Here is a 21,791-nt window from a genome sequence, read left to right as displayed (position 1 = left end):
TGATACACATCTTTTTTTGACACACACACACACACACACACACACACACACACACACACACACACACACACACACACACACACATATATATATATATATATATATATATATATATATATATATATATATATATATATATATATATATATATATATATATATATATATATAAGAGTGGGGAGTTTATCAGATGGCATCAAGTTCATTAACACTTTAATTGTCACCCCCGTCCTGAATACGGGACGCCTACTTTACTTCATTATATTACAATCAAATCTAATCTAATCTTGACAAACTATATATCGTTGGAAAGGTCTAAGACTCCCAAATATATATTTTACCAATTTTTTTTATTATTATTTAGGAAACGTAATAGATTAATTTATGACAAGAGTGCAACCTCAAAAATCTACATTATAACAGGTGTTTTGACCTTTGTTTAAAAAAAGAAAGACGTCCTTGTTTCCTTTTTCTCTATCACATTTTAGAAATCATCAGAAATTATATATCAAGTGATCCTTTAAAACCCATTTTAAAATCAGACATTGCATTACCATGTAAATGGTACATCAATATCATGTTACAAAACTTTTTCAATCATAAATTATAAAAAAATTTAGGTTTGCATCATGCACATTCAAGTCTATCTTCAAAAACGTGAGTGACAGTTAAGGGGTTCATTAACAAAGGAAAGGATGTTGTTTCAGCTTGATCATGCAATACTTTTAGGAATTTTAACATCTCAAAGGATCCACCCACTTGGACTAAAAATAGCTTGCCTTCTGGTGTAAACGCATCTCAATATGAAACAATGAACTTCTGCCTACAGAGCATTAACAATCCACCTCCCCGCCCCAGTGCTATGAAAAGACTGCTGTGTCAATGAATATGATGCAACTTCCGAAGCAGAAGAATGGTTCGCCTGGACAAAGCATGCACTTCTAAACGTTCAATGAGGTGCATGACTCCAGCAAAAGATTCAAATTTTCTGTGGTGAGTAACATTTTTCCCACTTTCTTTTTGGGAAGGGTACTAAGGTGTGTTCTCCATCCACCTGTTGCATCTGAGAAGATGATATCATCATCATGGGATCAACCAAATCCAATACTATTTTATCACAATTATCCATTATTGGACATGTCCCTTTCACTGGAAATGAATCACTTTTACAATGACATCACACAACATTACTAAATAAATAAATAGATAGATTAAAAAAAACAAAAAAAACAAAGGGCTGTGAAAATACTAATAATGGATATTTATACATATAGGGCTTTCACACTAAACCAAGAGTTATCATCGTTCTAAACCCTCATATTAAAGGGGTCATATAATGCGATTTCAATTTTTCCTTTCTCTTTGGAGTGTGCTCTTGCAAAGTTGCAAAGACTTAAATTCAAAAGGATATTCTAAAAGTTGAGGCTTCTCCACGCCCTCCTAAAAACACCTCGTTTTAAACACACCCCCACACTTCTACATCACTGTGTGGCATGTATTGCTTAACTCCGCCCAAATGTTCATGCGTAACTATAAGTGTAACTTTAATAAAAAGTGTAACTTTTATTCTCACTGTAGTATTGCTGTTGCCGCCGCCGCCATGTTGTGGAGATGCTGTGTGTTTTGTTGTGAAAGTGAAACTACTTAGTTTGGCCTTCCAAAAGGTTGAATTCAAGACTCACCCTCATGAAAGAAGAATCAACTGTGACGATGAGCACATATCAGGATCAACTAAAAGTTGGGTTTTCAAAAGTATGTGAAATATTTAAAGTTCGCAGCATAGAATCTTTAAAATACATCCGAGAGTTTTACACACCGGTCTGTTATTGTGGCGACATTTCCACGCCCCGAAACCTGACGCTGAATGAAACAAACTGTGATTGGTTGACATGTCGGTCAAACGGCCTCATGGATGGGCCTAGGCCAATGAAAGCTGAAATGGATTCCAAACCCTTAGCCGTCAGTCTGAAGGTATGGCTACGCAAGACTAATAATGACCCAGCAGGAATAGCTATTTCAAGTTTGAAAAGCCCTATGCGTAATCTATCACTGCATACTAAGTAGACGATACCAGACCACAAGATTCTAGGCTACTCTGACCACTTCCTGAAGAGGTACAGGATATGACCTTGTCATTTCTCTTATCATACCAGTCTCTCTTTTCCTCACAGTCATGGGCCAAACAAAAAAGGAAGACATAAGAATGAGTGGGTGGTGGAGAAAATGAAAGAACGATGAGGAATGAATGCACATATAGATTCAGGCATGAGGCCTCTTGTGTATACTGGATGTCTGAGTGGAAATAACAGCGTGATGTGTCAGAGGAGGCCAAGTGTGTAGACATAGGCCAAGTGGGTAGACATAGGTAGGGGGATTCAGATCTCCTAGATTAGTTTGTGAGTATATTATGTCTGTGTTCTGTCGTGAATTGCACCTAATTTGTCTAAACAAATTGTTTTAAAGCATCTCATCTCTGTGGCATTTCCCTATGGCAAACTGTAATTTGATATGACTGTAGTCTTGTCTGTGTTTATATCTCATGCATATGAAAGATAACCTGTCTAATCATGGAAACAAAGTAGTAAGTATCAGATTATGAGATAAATAAAAAGAAAAACGTCATCTTCTGGATGTAGAGTCTTTTACATACATTACCAGAGATGCTTAATATAAGGTGGTTTATGTGGCACACAAAATACACTAAAATAGAAATTAAAATTAGAAACATAAGGGGCTGGAGGAATCGAGTTGGCAGAATTAACAAAAACTCTCGAGTTCTTCAGAAAAAAAAAAAAGATATGTTTAGTGAGGGGGTGTGTAGGTCTACTATTTTTTTTTTTTTCCCTGAATGTGAGTGACTCACAGTTGTGTGTCATGGCCCATACTATAAAGGAGAACCCTTTCACTAGTCCTAATGTTAGTAGAGTGATAGCACAAAGTTTGTACACTGTGTTTACTACTCGTGGTTTGGGATTACCATGAAATGTAAGTAATTTTATCTTTCTTTACATTAACTTTACAGCACATGGATGGGAATGTGTTTAAGTGAGGGCAAACATGGAAATTGTAGAGGGTGGGTCTATGGTGTGTGGGTGTTTTAGCTATCAATAAATTCTGAATGAAATGTCTTTTCAGAGTAGGTACCAAAATAACCACTCAATCTAGTTAAGCAGCTTGGCTTGTCAACCTCAGTCTAATTCAGTTGATGTAAGTGATGGGTGCTGTGTCATTTAAATGACAAATGCAATATTTAAAAAATGTAAAGCATATTGTGTTAAACACTTTTAAGAAGTTATTTTAATTCATTATCATTATGATAGTCAGGGTTGTAACCACCATGACACTTAATATTACGATTAGTTCTCCACTGATATGGGTTTTTCAATGCTTAAATTATTAGTTACGTTGGGTCTTCAAATCATGTTCTGCATTCTTGATAACAGGTCACATTAAGGTCAAGGGTCAAGGGTATTTTCTCCTAATCAAGTCTTTGAAGATTTTTAACCTACTAAGACTCATTTACTACTCATTTAAATCAGCTAGTTTATTTAATTTTATTAAATATGATGCAATATGATATAATTCAAGACTAAATTTGTTGACTAAACAAAGGAAAATAAGAAATGTTGCCTCAAACTATATATATATAGTATATATAGTATATATATATATATATATATATATATAATAACTTACATTTAACTTAAAATTACCAAAACTGAAATGGAAATCAAAACTAAAATTAAAGCGAAAACCTGAAAAAAAAAGGTTATTCAGATATTAAAATATATACTAAAGTATTAAATGGGTAATATTAAAATAATACTGATTTATGGTCAAGATTTCAGGGTTTTGTAAAGCCGCTGCAGGATCAGTTGTAACCTCAGTCTTTAAACATTCTTACACTGCTTTTGCATGATAACTTCCACTTTTAAAATATGCACACATATTGAATTAGTGCATCATCAATAAGCTCATTTACTGAACACTCCAACAGAATAAAGCTAAAGCTTTTTTTATTGTGCTATCAGTCTAAAAAGTTTAGACAGATGATGTCTGCAAGTGAATCAACAACTGGTCGCAAGGCTGACTGAGTCAATGTGATCTTTGCATGCCTACCACGGTTTTTGATGGGGATCACCAGCATGCCATCAAATCTGCAGGGGTTGCACGCAATGGTTATCATTGACATGAACAATTTCTCCATGTAAAAAGATTTTAAAGGATGCTAATTGCGTAAATAGGCATTCATTTCCTTTGAATGCTTATCAAACTGTTAAATCACATTGTTATCACACATCTGCTGCATGTATTTGAAGGCCTACAATCTTCACACAGACTTCAGTCAAGGCTCATTTGAGTTTGCTGTGACTAAAGACTGGCACATACATCAAACGGGCCAATTATTAGTGGGTAAAAGAACTACATTAGGCCTATTATATACATTTTCATGAAATGTATTAAATGCTCCTCAAAGAATTATGTAAATGTGTATATATTCTTGCTGTGGATTTTAATCAGAGAGTAATTCTGGAAAAACAGGTTGACACTGAACATTTTAGGATATTTAATTGAAAAATAAGTAAGGTCTTAGTCATAAGAAGAGGATGCATGTCTCATTCATTAAAATGTGAGTTTAAGGAAACAGATTTCTTGAAAGAACTCAGAACTGGAAAATTCCTGAATGTTGCGATTCATTTTCCACCAGTTTTACAGGTTTGGTGAGATTTTAGGATCTTGTTTCATGAGCTCAGGCTTAACAAGGGTTAAAAAGCTTTAGGCATGTCATCATGCACAATAAACATTATATCCGGAAAAAAATGCTGACTCACAGCCGTACCTCCAAACAGGTCCTCTCTTAATTTTGTCCAGTCAATGGGAAGTTGATCACAATCCCAGGAACTGATACAAATGCATGTCATACATTAGAAACTGTTGGGATGAATTTTTTCTCTTCTCCAAGTCATCCCATCAGGTGTAACCATTACAAACCAAGGAAGAACTCTCTGTTTTTATGGAGTAAAACAGCTGTCTGGGACTTACACAGAATCACTTCTGACTCAGAGCAGCTGTTCAAATGACATTAATAAGAAATCCTGATTTTTTTTATTTTATTTATGCTGACAGTGTCACCTGACTCCACCTTTCCCCTCATCGTCTTGATGACTTGTGCTGAGCTCTTCACCTTCGTCACAGCCCATTCCACTAATATACCACAAGGAAAACAGGGTCTGCAGATGCTGTATCAAGACATGAGCGTGCTGCTGAAATTAGTATCTCAAGAAAGGGATAGGGTAAGTACCAGTTCTTTAAGTAAATGCTTTTCTAATACATTTTAGGATTAAATGTCAGAATAAAATATATTTTTGCTCAATAAGCTTATTGTTTGTTCTATACAGAATGAGATGACAGACTTTGAACAATCACTCACATCTCTACCCTTGCTGAACTACAGAACAGAAGACCTGAAATCACTCGAGGTAGAACATCCACATATATGCCTGTTTTTTTTTTCTCCATGTCTATGAAAGACAGACAGACAGACAGTTAGAACACACATCCTTTCACATCCCTCTTTTTAAAGATAGATAGATAGATAGATAGATAGATAGATAGATAGATAGATAGATAGATAGATAGATAGATAGATAGATAGATATGATTTGTGTGTAACATCTGACTCCGTCTGACCCACAGGTGAGCAGTACATTAGGACAGCTGTACTCTGGTATCAAATCCTTCAAGTTCCATCTTGACTGGATCCATCAAAACCAAGAAGAAATGGGGCTTGATTATCTTCAGACAAACAAACTTGATGATCGCATCCAAATCATCACCCAATTGGCACTCAAACAGGTTAAGAACCATTCAACACACCTACAGGAGGAAATCAAACGATATTTAAAAAAGTTATTTAAACATTCAAATGCCAAAACATAAAATGTACTTCAAATAGCATGAAAGTAAATTTTTTTTTTAAATATATTTTTGGTAAATGCAAAAAAAAAAAAAAAAAAAACAAGTACAGTATACAGTATATATGTATTGATTAAAAATATATATAAAAATTTTGGTAAAAAAAAATATGAGGTATGAAAAAAAAATTATCTCTTTAATATATATATTTTTTTAATTAAAGGGAAAAAGGTAAGAATTTGTTAAACAGAAATCTTCTAAACTTTCTTACAGATTGGGACGGCACCATCTGAACTGGTTTACCCTTCCCTGTCGCCTTTGAACACAGCCTGGAACTTGTACCAGGCCAATGTGGAGATCCTTGACAAACTGTATTTCTTTTGCAACTGGTACATTAGAGCACTGAGAGTCCTGAAACACAGACAACAGTGATCAACAGCATCATATGACACCAGTAGCACTCATCTCATCTCCATGATGCCTGTCTTGCCTTAATGTTTGACAAGCTGGAATGAATGTTCCAGCCTTTGTAAGTCATTCTCCATTTTGACAGTGTTCTCCGATTAACATTTCTTATGTATGTTGTTATTTTAATTTTATTCTTAATGTATTTAATATTTATTGAGCAGTTCTTTGTTTACAGTTCTTTGTTTACAGTGATTTTATAGTAAATGAGAGAAGTAGCACTTAGGATCTAAGATACATAATATATAAAATATTAAGTGTTCCATTTCAATAAGGGAATTTGTATGCAAAAATCAGCTGCAGGCAGTTGCTTATAAGGACCATTAGGTGGCGCTTAGAAGCCAATTACTGTGGTTATCAATATGATTAATATGATTATACAGTGTACATATATATATATATATATATATATATATATATATATATATATATATATATATATATATATATATATATATATATATATATGTGTGTGTGTGTGTGTGTGTGTGTGTGTGTACACTGTATAATTAAATGCATCAACATTCAGTTGAATCAACATTCTTGTTGTACAACATAACTATCTTCCATTCAAATTTTAAGGTTAAGGTTAGACTTTAGATACAGTTGCCACTTAAACAGCATGGTGGTTAAAGCAACTGTATACTTTTTTTTTTACCTTGAAATATCAGTTTCAGAATAATTCTGAAGAGATAACTTACACCTTTTCAGGTTCCTCACAAACCTCTGTTCTGTATTTGATGAAATACCAGAGATTGTCTTAATATTGGGAGATGTGAGGGTCTGTAGTACTTACCATTGGAAAAAGCGTACAGCTAACTTGGATCACATGAGGCACCTCATACAATATCCTGTGGTCTCCTTCTCTGCGTAGTGCCAATGAAGCAGCATTAGCATTAGCATTAGCTTTTTCAGCTAAAGTTTGCAGGCTTGCCTTCCAGTGGCTCTATCATTCCAGTGAATGATGTTGATCCAGGCCTATTTGGCAAAAGTACAATAGATGGAAGATAAAATTGGGCATTCAACACAAAATAAGTCCAGAGTTTCATTAGGGCTACTGGATGCTGTTGCTGCTGCACCATGGGTTTTTGTGAGCATTGCTAAATGCAGTATTTTGAAATGCACTCAGATTGTATTTTTTCCCTGTGATTATGTGCTTATTCTAAATTAAAGATGCCATCATATTTCAGAAATGCACTGAAAACAAGAAAAAGAGGCCTTACATGACTTGAAAAAACTTTGTTATTGTTCATGATATGTTCATCAGATTACAGTCAGGAAAATGGATTTACAAATGTATACAGCGCTTACAGTTGTGTTAATATCAGATAATTATTAGGTAAAATCATTCAGGTGAAGGGAAAAAGCACCTAAATTCCCTTTGTTTTAGCTTTGCAAGCCCATTGAGAGGAATGTGCTTCAGTTGTGTCCTGGATGTTGTTTATGTTTCATAATTTTTTATATACATATTTATATATTTTTTTATTTATATTTTTGACTATTTAATTGTTTTTGTCATTTTTTTTAAATAAAATTATTTTAAATAAAACATTCATGCCTTTTTTTTACTTGAACTGCGTCAGCAACAACTGAACCTTTAATAAAACAATAATCCAACCATCATCACATCATTTCTGATGTTCTGTATATAATCAGTTACATTAGGATTTTAATATTTGTTCCTTAAATAAACTTGGGTGTCTTATTTGTAGGTTTGTAAATCATTTCCCCCGCCTCATCTGGCTGAGCATTTTCACAGATAGATGCGCTTAACTAGATCCAGACAGTTAAAAATTGCCAGTAATTGTGTAATCAACCATGAATGTCAAAATCTTTGTCATGATGACTAATATCAAACGCTGCAGAATAGGAACTGGATATGGATAAAAGATATGTCATATGACTGCGTGTGAGAGAGTTTAAAAAGCTGAAAAGTCAGGACTTGGCACGTCCTGCAGAAAGAGAGATCTGCAATATAAGCGTTTTGTGTACCACTCTCTCACAGCTGTTGGATTTGTCATGCTCCCTGAGCGAGAATTCGAACATGCTGGCCAGCATCATAACACATTCGTCAGATCCATGATACAGAAAAACAGATAAAGGGCTATTAATTGATTTTCATGATGCAATTAAATCAGATATTCCAGTATTTGCTGTAAACAAGGGGGGTTTGGTTAATCACACAAAATTTTAATATTACACTGACAGCCTAAATAAGACATACAAAAAATACAGAAGGTACAAAATTTGAGAGCATTCATTTATTGACTAAAAAGGGTGGGGTGTATAGTGACAGTACTGTATAGTGCCAATTATACAAACTCTACAGAACATACTGTCAGCAATGACCACCGTAACATTCAAAAGGAGGGGGAATGGCGGCGAGAGCGCATGTGAGTGACCATACTGGAGAATTTAGATAGACACAGAGAGAGAGAGAGAGAGATAGTATAGAGAGACTATTGAACTGTATAAGCATAGGACAGATGCAGTAGCAATCAGGACATGTACTCAGAAGCAAAAGAAACTGTAACCTGCGAGTTGATTTATGACTGGATGACCTGCTCTTACCTGTTTGACCTGCAGCTTTCAGTGACTAGAGTTTATGGACAGACTGATCAATAGGGAACTGCACATCTAAATTCCCTTTCAGCCTTCAAACAGCAATTATGACAGTAAGTCTTTTCAATTCTTTAAAAATGTCTCTTCTATATGGATTGTGCACAGATTTTAAAAGATTTTTAAATAGCATGTAATGTAATTTAAAAGAAGACATTTATTCATGGAATGTGGGCTGTGTTCTATTCCATGGAGCCTTAGGCTTATATGTACACTGTCGTTCAAAAGTGAAGTAAGATTGTTCAAAGTTTCAAAAAGAAGTTTCTTACTTCCACCAAGGGATGCATATACTGTAAATGTGTATAGATGTTTTTAAAAGTTATAGAAGGGTTAAATAGCACATACCTGAAAGTTTTTTTAGAACATGCTATGCAATTCAGTGATTTACAACATTCACAACTAATCCTGAAGAACTTAGATGTGCTGCCCATTCGGCTGTACTTGACAAGGGGTTAACCACACACAACTTCTGGAGAGCTGTCTGTCCTCACACAACTGATGCCCAACAGGTGCATCTTATCCCTCTTATGCAACACTGTCCCCCATCATCCCGAACTGCTACATTACTAAAGAGTGTAACCTTTCTGCTTTGGGACATGAAAACATACAGACTAAAAACCTAAAAACACCGAAAGAGCATCCAGTTCAAATACAAATGATTACATTCAATCATGCTACATGAATAAATGTTGATCAGTTACCAATACTATTACTGAACAGAACACCTAATCCTATGATGCCCGGCTGAAAAGCACAGCTGTCTGGGGACGGTTAAGATGTGTTGACAGAATAGCCAATTCTCAGAACTGAGCCCCTAATCAAACCTTTCGCTGTAGCGACCTTATAATAGTATGCAGTGACAGATCCCAGCAGTATATCTCTGATCCAGCCAGATCCCGTTCACTTTCAACGTGGCATTTTGTGGCGTTTGACAGCTAGTGAAACCTTGTTGACATGCTGCAAAAGGTAGAAAACAACAACAAAAATGCCATGGGTATCAAACAAGAACTTTTGCATGCTAATTAGTAAATAGTGATGCTCTAATTTACTGTCTTTGAAATAAAGTGGGAAAAAAAGGCATGCAAATTCTCCCTCAAATTACATTATGTGTTGAATGTTTGGCACATCCATCTGCAACGCTGACTAGTTTTGCTTCTTACAGACTGCCACAAGACTACTGGATGAGCTGTGTCACCTAACGGCTCAGTCTCTAGAACCACTGGAGCCTTTAGATCACTTCCAACTTATTAAACTTCTTGGGGAGGGTTCATACGGAAAAGTCAAGTTAGCAGTGCACAAGAAAAGAGGTAAGTTATGTTGCTATTGTCTTTTTCTCATCTGATCTTATCCAAGCTATATCACATTTCTGGGAACTCTGCTAGAGTATAAGGTTTCCTTTTTTCTTTGCCTTTGACAATATCTCCATTATTCCTCCAAATTTCCATGGAATCTAGGAACCCCAATGGCCCTTAAATTCTTCCTACGAGACGACACATCTCTTCTGTCATTTCTCAGGGAATATAACCTGTCTTTGGCCTTCTGCACCCACCCCTCACTTACCTCTGCTTTAGGCATCGCATTCTCCACTCCTACTCACTATGTGTTCGCCCAGCAACCTTGCCTCTATGGCGACCTCTATGATGTCATCGTTCCTGAGGTTGGTAAAACTTTAACATCAGTTCCATGCCTCTTAAAGAGATAGATCACTTTGAAATAAAATGTTGGTATGTTTTAGCTTACCTGAAGGGCATCCAAGATGACCTAAGACAAGGAACGAACGGTTTGTTTGAGAAGACGAACAGTATTTATATCGCTTTTACCTCTTATACAACCACATATAAGTGATCTGAGGGCGCTTGAGCTTCCTGGTGTGTGTTCCTGTGCGCGTGTTCTGGCTTGGTCTGCACAAGCACGGAAAGTGCCGGAAGTGTTATCTCGCGCATGGACGTCACTCATTGTTTACTGTTTACCACACAATACGCCACCAATCATACGTAGTTGTGTACAAGAGGAAAAATATAAATACTGTTTGTTTCCTCACACAAACCACTCGTTTCGTGTCTTAGGCCATCAATGTGTACTTACGATGCGGGAATTGTTTAATTTGGAGTTCTCTGTTCTACTGGAGGACCAATGTCCTGCTGAGTTTAGCTCCAGCGTACCCCAATATATTTGCCTGGATGTTTCTAGTAATTCTGAAGACCTTGATTAGTTGGAAAAGGTGTGTTTAACTGAGAATACCTGCTGGGGCAGGCTGGAGCTAATCTCCAGACACTCCAGGAGCAGGAACAGACACCTCTTGGACACCATTGGCCAAAGTGGTAAACTGGTGTTCTTCGTTGCAGGTTGGTCTGGAAGAGAGCCGTGCCCAGGGAGTGGCTTCCCAGATCAGCGGCGCCCTCTCTCACCTCCACTCTCTTGGCTTTGTCCATCGTGATGTCAAACCAGAGAACATCTTCCTATGTGACCGTGAGTGTCATTGGGTCAAGCTTGGTGATTTTGGCATGGTGAAGGCAGCAGGCACCAGGGTACCTTGTGTGTGGTACTGCTCCCCTTACTGCACGCCTGAGGCTGAAATTGCAAGAAAAAATGAGGAGAGCCATTTGAGCCACTTAGGGGGGGAAAGCAATGGGAACAAGCAAAAAAGGGACTCTGGAAAGACTCAAAGGACGTTGGTGTCTGTGGATCCCAGTACAGACAGCTGGGCATTAGGCATTCTAATCTACGCCATGCTCATGGGGAGCCTACCATGGTCTGAGACCATTTCAGACAACCCAGCATATAAAAGCTATCTACAATGGACCAATTGGGAAGATTCAGCATCACAAAAGAAAATTTCAGATCAGCCTGTAAACTTTAACCAGGTGGCACCGCAGTTTGCTGCGTTCACCCCTATTGTGGGTCAGCTTTTTAAGTCCTTGCTCCACCCACAGTCCAGGCTTCGTGGCAGGCCAGATGAGGTGGATAGGTATTTGGGAGAAGCCTGGCTATTGGACAAGGATGTCAGTGGGTGATGCATCCCAAGGACAGGACCGAGATCACTAGGATGTCGTCATCTGGTCATTCACTCCATGGTGGGAACAATGGTTATCACTTTTGGAAGTAGTTAGGGTGTTAACAGGCAATTTTAATCAAAAGCCCGCTGTTTAATATGCTACATAGAAGCATTATTAGTTGAGAGTTTGTTTTCCCAAATGACCACTATATATCTTAGCTGTAAACACTAAGAGCGAGAATTACCAAACAGGGTAAATTAGTGTGAGAGCGCAATCCTATAAAAGCGCCGATATGAGTGGAAAGTTCTGTGGTTAATCTACTGACTATGTGCACATTAAAGACACAGACCCAGCCAGATTTGTTCCATAATGACCCATGCAAATTAGCACAAATTAGTGTCGTTTTTGGGATATTAAATTATTCCACAAATACCAGCAAATTGGCTAGCGCCAACCATATTAAATAGCGTTGCGTAATTCATTTTGTGCCTAACTCGGAAACTCCTACAAATGCAAAAAGGTAAGTCACAAAAATAACTGTGTCCACACCTTTTCAGTGTTTATTTTACACTGCCTGCCTTTAGTATATCCTGACAGTAGCTTTTAACACCAAAAGCGGGTTTGCACTGGTCCAAGCTGTAGAGCTTTGAGAATACACCCTTAAGAGTCGTTAGGGGTTATATAACTGAACATGGGTCCTACAAATATCCATGCTATAACATGGAATCTTTACCAAAAATGTTAGAGTGACTGCAAAAGATCTGCAGCCATCTTAATAACATCTGTGTTTTTAAGTCTATATAAATATTGCTGCCCTCTCCACCTTCTGAAGCCCAACTGGACTTCTCGGGAAAAGAAAATAGTGAAAAAAGCTGTTGTGAGTGGACGTTAACGTTTCTGATAAAAGATTACGAGGGTACATTTATAATAAATGTTACAATATTTTATCCTGGACCTCCCACATGCTTAATGAAGCAGGATCCCATAGGGGTTCATGGTGAAACTGCAGAGAACTATTGGTAGAAATTATAGAAATGTTAATGTAAAATAAATAAAAATTAAAAGTTTGCTCTATCATACAAAAACTTATTATGAAATCTATTTTCAGCAACATTTTGAACTCTCTCTCTCTCTCTCTATTCTATATTTGCTTAATGTCATAAAGATTGGAATGTTCACTCCAGTCTTAAAATCATATTTATGCTTTTAACAACCTACAGTATGCTCATGAAATGCCATCTTCACGTGGAGAACTTGAGCGCAAGAGTTAGAAGCAGCAAACCTCTCAAGTTTCAGCAGAAGACACATACAAACACTCAGACACTATGTGTCCCAGATTTAAAAATAACCCCCACACCATTAATAAAACACTTTCAGCCATCATCACCTCTGTCAGATGCACATTTGAACTCACATACACATGCATGGGCAAACACACACAGTCTTCCTGATCTTTAAGTGTCTCACACGTCTGCATTCAAACCTACCCCCTTCATTCATCAACACTACATGCATACACACACACACACACACGAAGTGTAAAGTTACATGTAACATATGGGTCTTTGGCTTTTGTTCAGACTCCTTCAACTGATCCACGAAAACATAACATTGTAAATTATGGAGTAAATATGACAACCGTATTTGCAAAATACATAGAATGAAAATAATTTCGCATGAATACAAGATAAAAATAAATTACAACTAGACTATCAAATAAGAAAAAAAATACACTGTAAATAAATGAAGATCACCTGACCTTCCAAAACAAAAAAATTGAAGACATTTAAAACTCCAAACATTTGCACCAGAAACTGAATGAATACAATCTAAGCTGCTAAATTAAGACGTCAAAAGACACCATAGTGCCAGATTTTACCCTTTCAGTGTGAAGTTATTTAGGCACCTTGTTAAGAGATTAACAGCGGAAATAGCTCATGACATGAAGGGAGAAGATCCACGAAGATCATCTGACAGCCCTACTATTCCAGCTGCTAACGGTATGAACTTTCCTTTGATATACTATATTAAAACCTATTTATGCACAATTATGCCACCGTTAAAGTATGCTGTCATCTAGCATATGTTAATCTGTAAGTAAATGTGCGAGTGAGAAATATCTGTCAAGAAAGATGATTAATTTAAAGCACTGGAATGCCAGGAATACAAACTTTTATTTGTTAATTGAAAATGTTCGGACAATACGCCTCCTGAAGCTGCTGCATGTCTCATGTTGTGGAAAGTGCTATGAGACTCCATGAGACAAATTTAACTTTAGAGGAAATATTTAAGGTTAGGCTAATTCCATGTAAAAAATTTCATTAAATTGGAATGGAATGGTTTTCGTTACATTTTAACAAACTACTAAATTTAAGATGCATATTTTCATAAATGAACCAAGAATGACACTGGTGTAATAGTACTAATAAACCAAAGTATTAAATAGATAATAGCCATAATTTAATAGAATATTAATAATTTCAATATCAATTTAATATTTTATATCTCATACATTAACTAATTAAATCATGTTCATGTTCATGTTCATACTTGTTAATTGATTATATTTAATATATTTATAAGAAATACACTTTGAAAACATGATAACGTTATTATTTCATGTACTTTATAATAAATCTTTATAATAAACCTTAATTTTCAGTGCCTTATTAGAAATGATTTGAAAATCAATTTGCAGTGTATTTAGTCGTAAGCATGAAATTAATATTTACGTTTTTTAGTACACACCACATTCCCAACACACATACATGATTGCATTACACAATGTGAAATAAGAAAAGGGAATTTAATATAGCATACTTCTTTGACTAATTCCACCATAAAATATATTATATTATATATATATATATATATATATATATATATATATATATATATATATATATATATATATATATATATATGTATATATTGTATGGAAAAATAGTATGCTTTTCTGAATTTAGCTAAACTCTTGATTATTGTATCTAAAACAAGATATAATTTAGTGGGTCCGATTGGCTAGTAGTTTAATGATTAAACCTTTAATTCTAAAGCACGTTTTATTCTCATAAGCAGAACTGGCAGACCAAATGTGTGTGTGAGAGAGAAAGATAAAGTCCATAATCTTTTACCAAGACATGTTGACAGGGTGGTGCCGAATAACACACACGTTCACAAATTCACTCACACATTCAGACTTTTGAATGAGGGCCGATTTAAACTTGCATCAATGAAGGAACAGTTGGTCCCCAAATATGCTCCAGATATATTAGCCAAGAACATTTCCTTGCAGCGTTTCCAAACAAATCTTAACACTGTATCCTAACATGCAACTACCAGGAATATAGAAAGGACATTTTGTTCATTGCTTGGCTTCTATTTCAGCACCATTGCAATGAAGCCCTGACCATTTTAAAATCCCATTTATTCAAAATCTCACTTCACATGCAGTAAATAAACATCGAAAGAAATAGCTTCCTGAATTCATTATCTCCACATCTCGACTACTTTCATAATTACTCACTCTCATGTTGTTCCAAAGTGATGTGAAATGATTAATAATGTACAAGCCACTCTTTCCATAATCATGCAATGTATTTCAAGTGTTCTAAAGCCATATGATGGTTTTAAATGAAAAACAGACAAATTTTTGGTCACTTATCTCAGTTTTGCTCAATAAATTAAATAATGTTATTTCTGATCATTCAAATTATTTGGACAAAAAAAAAAATTCCTCCAACAAACTAATCATCAGACCAGTGTATTATGTTTAGATAGTTTTTACTTAATTTATTTGTATTAATATTATTAATATCATATTTTTTATTAATGACACTAATTTATGATAATCCATACTCCTTTCAAAAAGACATTGGGTACAGCCATCTTAATCTGGTGAAGCGGAGAAAATGAAGTTAGTGTCTTACAGTAGGTCTTGGTGCACTCATATATTGTATATTTATGACAATCAACAACTGAAGCATGATCCAACTGCATGTTAAAAATTTCAAAACCCATTAATAGAAGTCCCAGATTAAAGTTCAAAAGCAATCCAATTAATTATGTTTACAAGGTAAATCCATGCAACACGGTGAAAGAGTCAAAGGTGCAGGCAAAAAAATTAAGAATGGAAATCTAAGCCAAACAGAATGATTTTGTGAACAAACTAGCTAGGTAACAAAGATTAAGGGCACTACAAAGGGTATTAACAGATCATTACTCACAACCAACATGGAGCAGGTGTGCATGTCTTATGAAAACTCTCAGCACTGGGGTGACAGAGACGTTTGGTGGCCAAACTGAAAAGTACAGACTGTTAGAGCGATGGTAGGGAAGAGGTTATCTAGTTAGATATAGGCTAATGAATGGAAACAGATGTGAGACTCATCTAAGTTCTCTGCTGAAAAATCCATCTTATGGTAGTTTCTAACTGGTCCAACCTGGTCATTACAGAACCAGCCAACACGCTCCAAAAACAACCTTGAACTGGGAGCTGATTTGTTGCTGGTCCAAGATAGTCTCTAGCACATAATTATTCAACTAATGACCATCTTGGACCAGCTACCATGGTCCACAACACAATATCACATGAAGTGCAGCAGATTAACCATCTGTATTTGTGATTTTATTTCTTCCTCAAACTCTCATAAGCGAATTATTCAAACGTGAATTTTTGAGGATTCATACTAATATATGCAAATTACTGTATGTTTTTTTGGGGGGGGGGTGGCTACAAAGATCAATTACGGACAGAAGAATTGTACAGGTCATGGTAACATGTTGTCTGACTAAAATTAGCTTTCAGTTTTTACTTTAAGACCATAGAGAGTAAAATGTTTAATCCATGACAGTGTAGTACTGTAATAACTGTGGTATTTTGACAGAAAACGTTTAACATGATAATAACATTTTAGATTTTGTAAGGGTAACAAACAGCAGACATATACCTGCTGTACTTTGGAGTCCAGGGGCTTGATATCTAGTAATAGACCAATCCTACTGTGAAACTTCGGGCCTCCATTACAGTAATATAACACATTTGAAGCGATGCATGTTGTAGTGCTTTCATATATTTTATTTTTGCTTAACATAAATGACTCTGTTAGTCAAGTAAATGACAATACGGATATGTAATGCATATCTAGATATAATCCCTTTATTCGACGGGACATAATTTTTTCTAAATCGTGGCCTTCAATCAGTATTTAGTATATTTATACTGTACAGGTTTTATATATTCTTATGATATACAAGATGTTAAGCACGTAACATATCCAAGCCTCAATTAAATTGTACACTTTCGAAACCTCAGCCTTTTTTTAAACACTCAAAACACACACACATATGTTCACTCCTCCAAAACCTAAGACAAACAAATACAGGTCATGACGACAAAATGGACACAACCAACACCTTGTGGACAAATGGAAAGATACTGAAACAATTTTCAAAACATTACCTTAAAGTTTTACATATAACTCCCATGGGATGTTACTCTCTATTATACAATCTTTCTCATAATTTAATTTGGTTGATTTGTTTTATAAGACTAACAGAATTCCTAACAGCCCATTTCTCGCCTCCATGCTCTGCTAAGATTAGCAGCTTTACATACAGCTTGCCCCTAATTTTCCATACAATTATGCAGTATCTTTTAATTGCAGTAGTTTTGATGGAGGAATGGGAACAATAATGGAATTAAGGAGGATAAAACTTTTTCAGAACTGGACCCAGTTCCCAGAAGAGGGTTCTTGGTGTGAAGCTGGAGGAGGAACAGTGCTGAAAGAAAGAAAGAAGTAATATCTGAGTACAGGAACATTAGTAATGATCAAGAATCAAGGTCAAAAATCATATTACCTTGCAGAGCTAGAGAAGTCACCCCACAGGTCAGAGCTGATGTTTGACTGAACCACAGTATTAGAGTTACTGCTGTCCAGTTCTAATAAACATTCTAAAAGTAGAAAAAGAAAGTGTGGTCCAATCAAATATATATTTATATATAGAAAAACAAAAGTACTATGTTATTAAAAATAACTTTCTATAAATCATATCTGTATAATTCAGTTGTGTCTGTCTTTATGTGCATTAGTGCGCCCCACTGCATGTAGAGTGGGTTAACATATTAAAGGAATAGTTCATCCAAAAATGAAAATTGTCGGAATGTCACCCACAGGCCATCCGAGATGTAGATGAGTTTGTTTCTTTATTGGAAACAGATTAGTAGAAATGCATCATTGCATCACTTGCTTACAAATGGATCCTTTGTAGTGAATGGGTGTCGTTAGAATAACTGACAAGAAGGTTTGTAAGAAACAAAATTATCATTATGCTGTCTCCAGTTAAAAAAAAAAAAAAAAAAAGTCCATCCCGTTGTCCTCTCACATCAAAACCCTAGATGTTAAATTCTTTAATGTTTGATTTTTTTTTTCACCTTAAAAAACATTAATTTGTGGACTGAAGTTGCATGGATTACTTTTAGATTATTGTGATGGGGTTATCAACTGTTTGGACTATCATTCTGATGGCACCCATTCAACTCAAGCATATAATGCTGAATTTCTCCAAATCTGTTCCAATGAAAAGACTAACTCATCTAGAAAATCATTAACTGGCCTAAATGGCTAAACAATTCCTTTAATAAAAATACATGGTCAGAATTCATATTTTACATTTTCAGAATGTATATGTATTTACCTAATCCATGACATCAAATGATGTTTTAGTTTATATTTAAGCAGTAATTAGGTCAAATGATGTACCAGGTTGTGCTCCTCCTGATGGCTGTACTGTGTTGTGATTGGATGGAGGAGGAGGGGCTATCTTTCCTCCTGGAGGCGGAGGGAGGAGCCCCATGCCTCCTGAGCTCTGGGGGCGGGGCTTGTCCCTCTTTTTCCCTTGCTAAATACAAAAAAAAAAAAAACATTTCTCTAATCTAACCCAAACCCATGTTTACTTATGATATGAGAGCATGAAAATAAATCACAGTATATTCTTCTGAAAATTTATTGATGCTTGACTATAAGGCTATAATCTGATTATTATTATTTCTTTATTTTTTATCTAATTCCAAAAGCAGTTTTTAGCTGTTTTGCACTTTAGTTTAGTTTTACCCCAATATTCAGTGTGATGGTCTGTCCCTCTTTGAAGCCTAGATCCAGTTTGGGTCCTGAGTCTGAACCCTCAGAACTTTTGATCTCATTCTCCTGTTTCACCCACCTTACGGAAAAACAGAAGGAAAGATTAAGAATTTTTTTAAAGCTAAACACACAAAAAATAAAGGAGGGTATTGGCACTGATAGTTTCATGAAGAACCTTCATAGAAACATTCAATTCCAAAAAAAGTTTATTCATTCATCTTTTTCCTGAATTCCTAAGAAAAAAACTGTTCTTTTAAGAACTGCTCACTGAATGGTTCTTCGGGGAACCAAAAATGGTTCTTCTATGGCATCATTGCACACACAAAAAAAAAAAAAAAATTTTTTTAAAGAGTGTACATACTAAAAGGGAATGTTATGCCACAAAGAAACTACAAACATCTATCTGCTTCCAAGATGTCACTACAAATACAAAAGCATTTCCAGTCATAAACATTCACATGTCTTTTGATGGAAACTTACTTGAAATGGTCCTGCAGTGCTACATTGAAGTCAAAAGAATCACCTCTGTCTCCAAACCCAACACCAATGAATGCACTCCGACCTAAAATACAGACAGCAAGGATAATGCATGTGTAAACTTTAATATAGAAGTAGAACTTATTTGCGATACATTCCATTATGACAGGGCATGCAAAATAAGATGATAGACTAACCACTGTCATCCTGAATTCGGAGAACGAAATAGCGGCTGGAATCGCCGACTGTCTCCACTGCAATACCAGGAAACTCCTGTACCGGCGCTTGAGCAAACAGCTCACCTGAGGACAATGATTTAAAAAAGAATAACTAAGAGCTTCTTTTGACGCTCAAATGTCTTTGAGAGTCATCCAATCAAACATTTGGTTAATTTTTTTTTTTTTTGGATCAATATGCAGATTTCTGACCTGAGACTTTGTCCTCCAATTTGATATAAGCGACCTTCCCCTTTGCTGTTATGCGCATACGGCCGGTCCAGTCAGGAGTGTCTAACTTCCAGTCAGCCGCCCTGCCATTATCACAGCACAAATGTCATTTCAAGTCCATCCAATTAACTGTAGATGATTTTTTTTTTTTTTTTTGGTTTTGTTTTGTTTTCTGTGGAGAGATCTTTCGTATGAGCTTAACAACAAAAATAAGACATTCTTTTCTGGTGTAGTCAAACATTCAGATACAAGACAGCAATGAGTAAAATAAAGTGACTGTCACAAAAATAATACTGGATGTGAATATTCACCCTACTTGTTTTCTAAAAGCATGCTATTGATCTTTCTGTGAACAGTTCATCCAGGTTTCTTTTTCCCCCCCCTTCTGACCTTGTACATTTTCATTTTAATCTGGTCAGTGACTGGTGAAAATGACCAGAAGACAGTGGCATTTAAAACATTTCCACAGTTTATGGCAAATCCAGCAGTATTATTGCAATTTTCAGAACCATTACAAGCCTTCAAGCTCATCATGAAGCAATACAACAGGGATTTCTCCTCTAAAATGTGTGCCAGTGAATTATCACATTCTCTGTGGGCAAGAGTTTTTAGGACTAATTATACAGCATATAAACTGGATCACATACACGACCCTGAAAACACACATCTCACATAAACACAATAACATATTATATAACAGAATAATGCATATGCACGATGCTCTAAGCACTTCAATTGCATGAAAATACCATGAAATAATTCCTAAATGTAATAAAATGTTCATTTGCTTATTCTACACCACTTCCTATTAATGTGGAGTCGTGAGCTCGTAGTCAAACACCCCAACTATCTGACATCACAATATGTTTTTCTTTCCATCAGCAGAACTGTATGATAAACCAACGACATTACGCTGCCTCTGCGCCACAACAATGCGCATAATAATAAAAATGCTATAATTGCATGATTTATTATCAAATATCGTTCGTAATGGCAGTATAGTGCTGACACAACCAAGACAAAATGGTATGCCAACATTATTTACAGAACAGACACCTGCCATGAGCTCAGGCCCGCACAATCTTTAATTTACCTGTAACCGCGATTCGACGCACGCGGCGGGATGCGGTAAACATTGACATCTGGTTTCACGCACAGAATAGACTCGTATTCTACTTCGGACGCCATCTTGAACTGATTTCAGTGGATGTGAGTAATATTTCTGTCTTCATCCAATTTGTTATTGCGGGCCAGCCGCTTCCACGGGCATTGGAGCGTCAGTGACGTCAGTGATGCATCAGGCACGAGCTTGAGAAACACGCGTAACGCGTCATCAGATCTGAGGGTGTATGGATCGACTCATTGTTATAGAAACCGGGTTCAGTGCATTCGCAACCATGACGTTGGGATTAGCGGATTTGTCCAGCGATTGTCTTTACTATAGGAAGATGTGAGGCTCTATTACTTACTATTGGAGAAAGTTTAACTTGGATCACGTGTGAGGTAAAAACCAATCACATTAGAACCTTGCTGTTATTGAATTTAAATTCAGAGTTGTGCGACGCTCAATCGCAGTTTACGGATACCATAGGAATGAATGGGAAGTGCCGTAAACTGCATACCACCTGTCGCAAAAAGTGAGTGGCTTCTATATTTTCGGTGGTAATCTCTAAAAAAAATCGTTTAATCCAAAAGTATTGTTTAGTGTAAAACATGTTGTAGATTACCATATGC

The 21,791-nt window shown here is 36.0% G+C and overlaps 3 protein-coding genes across 4 annotated transcripts; 2 read left to right on the top strand and 1 right to left on the bottom strand.

Moving 5' to 3' along the window:
* Window positions 1-2,857: 2,857 nt before the first annotated feature.
* On the top strand, window positions 2,858-6,540 carry LOC113062184 (interleukin-11-like). Its single transcript, XM_026231831.1, has 5 exons — window positions 2,858-2,984; window positions 5,127-5,293; window positions 5,399-5,479; window positions 5,697-5,855; window positions 6,189-6,540. The coding sequence occupies exons 1-5, from the start codon at window positions 2,978-2,980 to the stop codon at window positions 6,345-6,347; spliced, it is 573 nt and encodes a 190-aa protein (XP_026087616.1). The 5' UTR covers window positions 2,858-2,977; the 3' UTR covers window positions 6,348-6,540.
* Window positions 6,541-8,667: 2,127 nt separating this feature from the next.
* Window positions 8,668-14,397, top strand: LOC113062183 (serine/threonine-protein kinase SBK1-like). Of its 2 annotated transcripts, none has more exons than XM_026231830.1 (4): window positions 8,668-9,055; window positions 10,162-10,306; window positions 10,454-10,656; window positions 11,345-14,397. In XM_026231830.1, exons 1-4 carry the CDS (start codon window positions 9,050-9,052, stop codon window positions 12,011-12,013), a joined length of 1,023 nt encoding a protein of 340 aa, XP_026087615.1. In that variant the 5' UTR covers window positions 8,668-9,049; the 3' UTR covers window positions 12,014-14,397. The 2 variants fall into 2 exon arrangements, with proteins under 2 accessions (XP_026087615.1, XP_026087614.1); XM_026231829.1 differs by lacking the exon at window positions 8,668-9,055 and adding an exon at window positions 9,089-9,965.
* A 2,652-nt stretch (window positions 14,398-17,049) lies between these two features.
* Window positions 17,050-21,391, bottom strand: LOC113062182 (adaptin ear-binding coat-associated protein 1-like). Its single transcript, XM_026231827.1, has 8 exons — window positions 21,151-21,391; window positions 20,040-20,140; window positions 19,809-19,913; window positions 19,615-19,696; window positions 19,108-19,213; window positions 18,757-18,895; window positions 17,855-17,948; window positions 17,050-17,776 (listed from the first exon to the last, which is right to left on the bottom strand). Exons 1-8 carry the CDS (start codon window positions 21,243-21,245, stop codon window positions 17,716-17,718), a joined length of 783 nt encoding a protein of 260 aa, XP_026087612.1. The 5' UTR covers window positions 21,246-21,391; the 3' UTR covers window positions 17,050-17,715.
* Window positions 21,392-21,791: the final 400 nt, after the last annotated feature.

This window comes from Carassius auratus, chromosome 44 (assembly GCF_003368295.1).
Source record: "Carassius auratus strain Wakin chromosome 44, ASM336829v1, whole genome shotgun sequence".
In the NCBI taxonomy this organism is placed as follows: Eukaryota; Metazoa; Chordata; class Actinopteri; order Cypriniformes; family Cyprinidae; genus Carassius; species Carassius auratus.
Note: the sequence above shows the minus strand (reverse complement) of the source record. Positions and strands in the feature narration are given on the sequence as shown.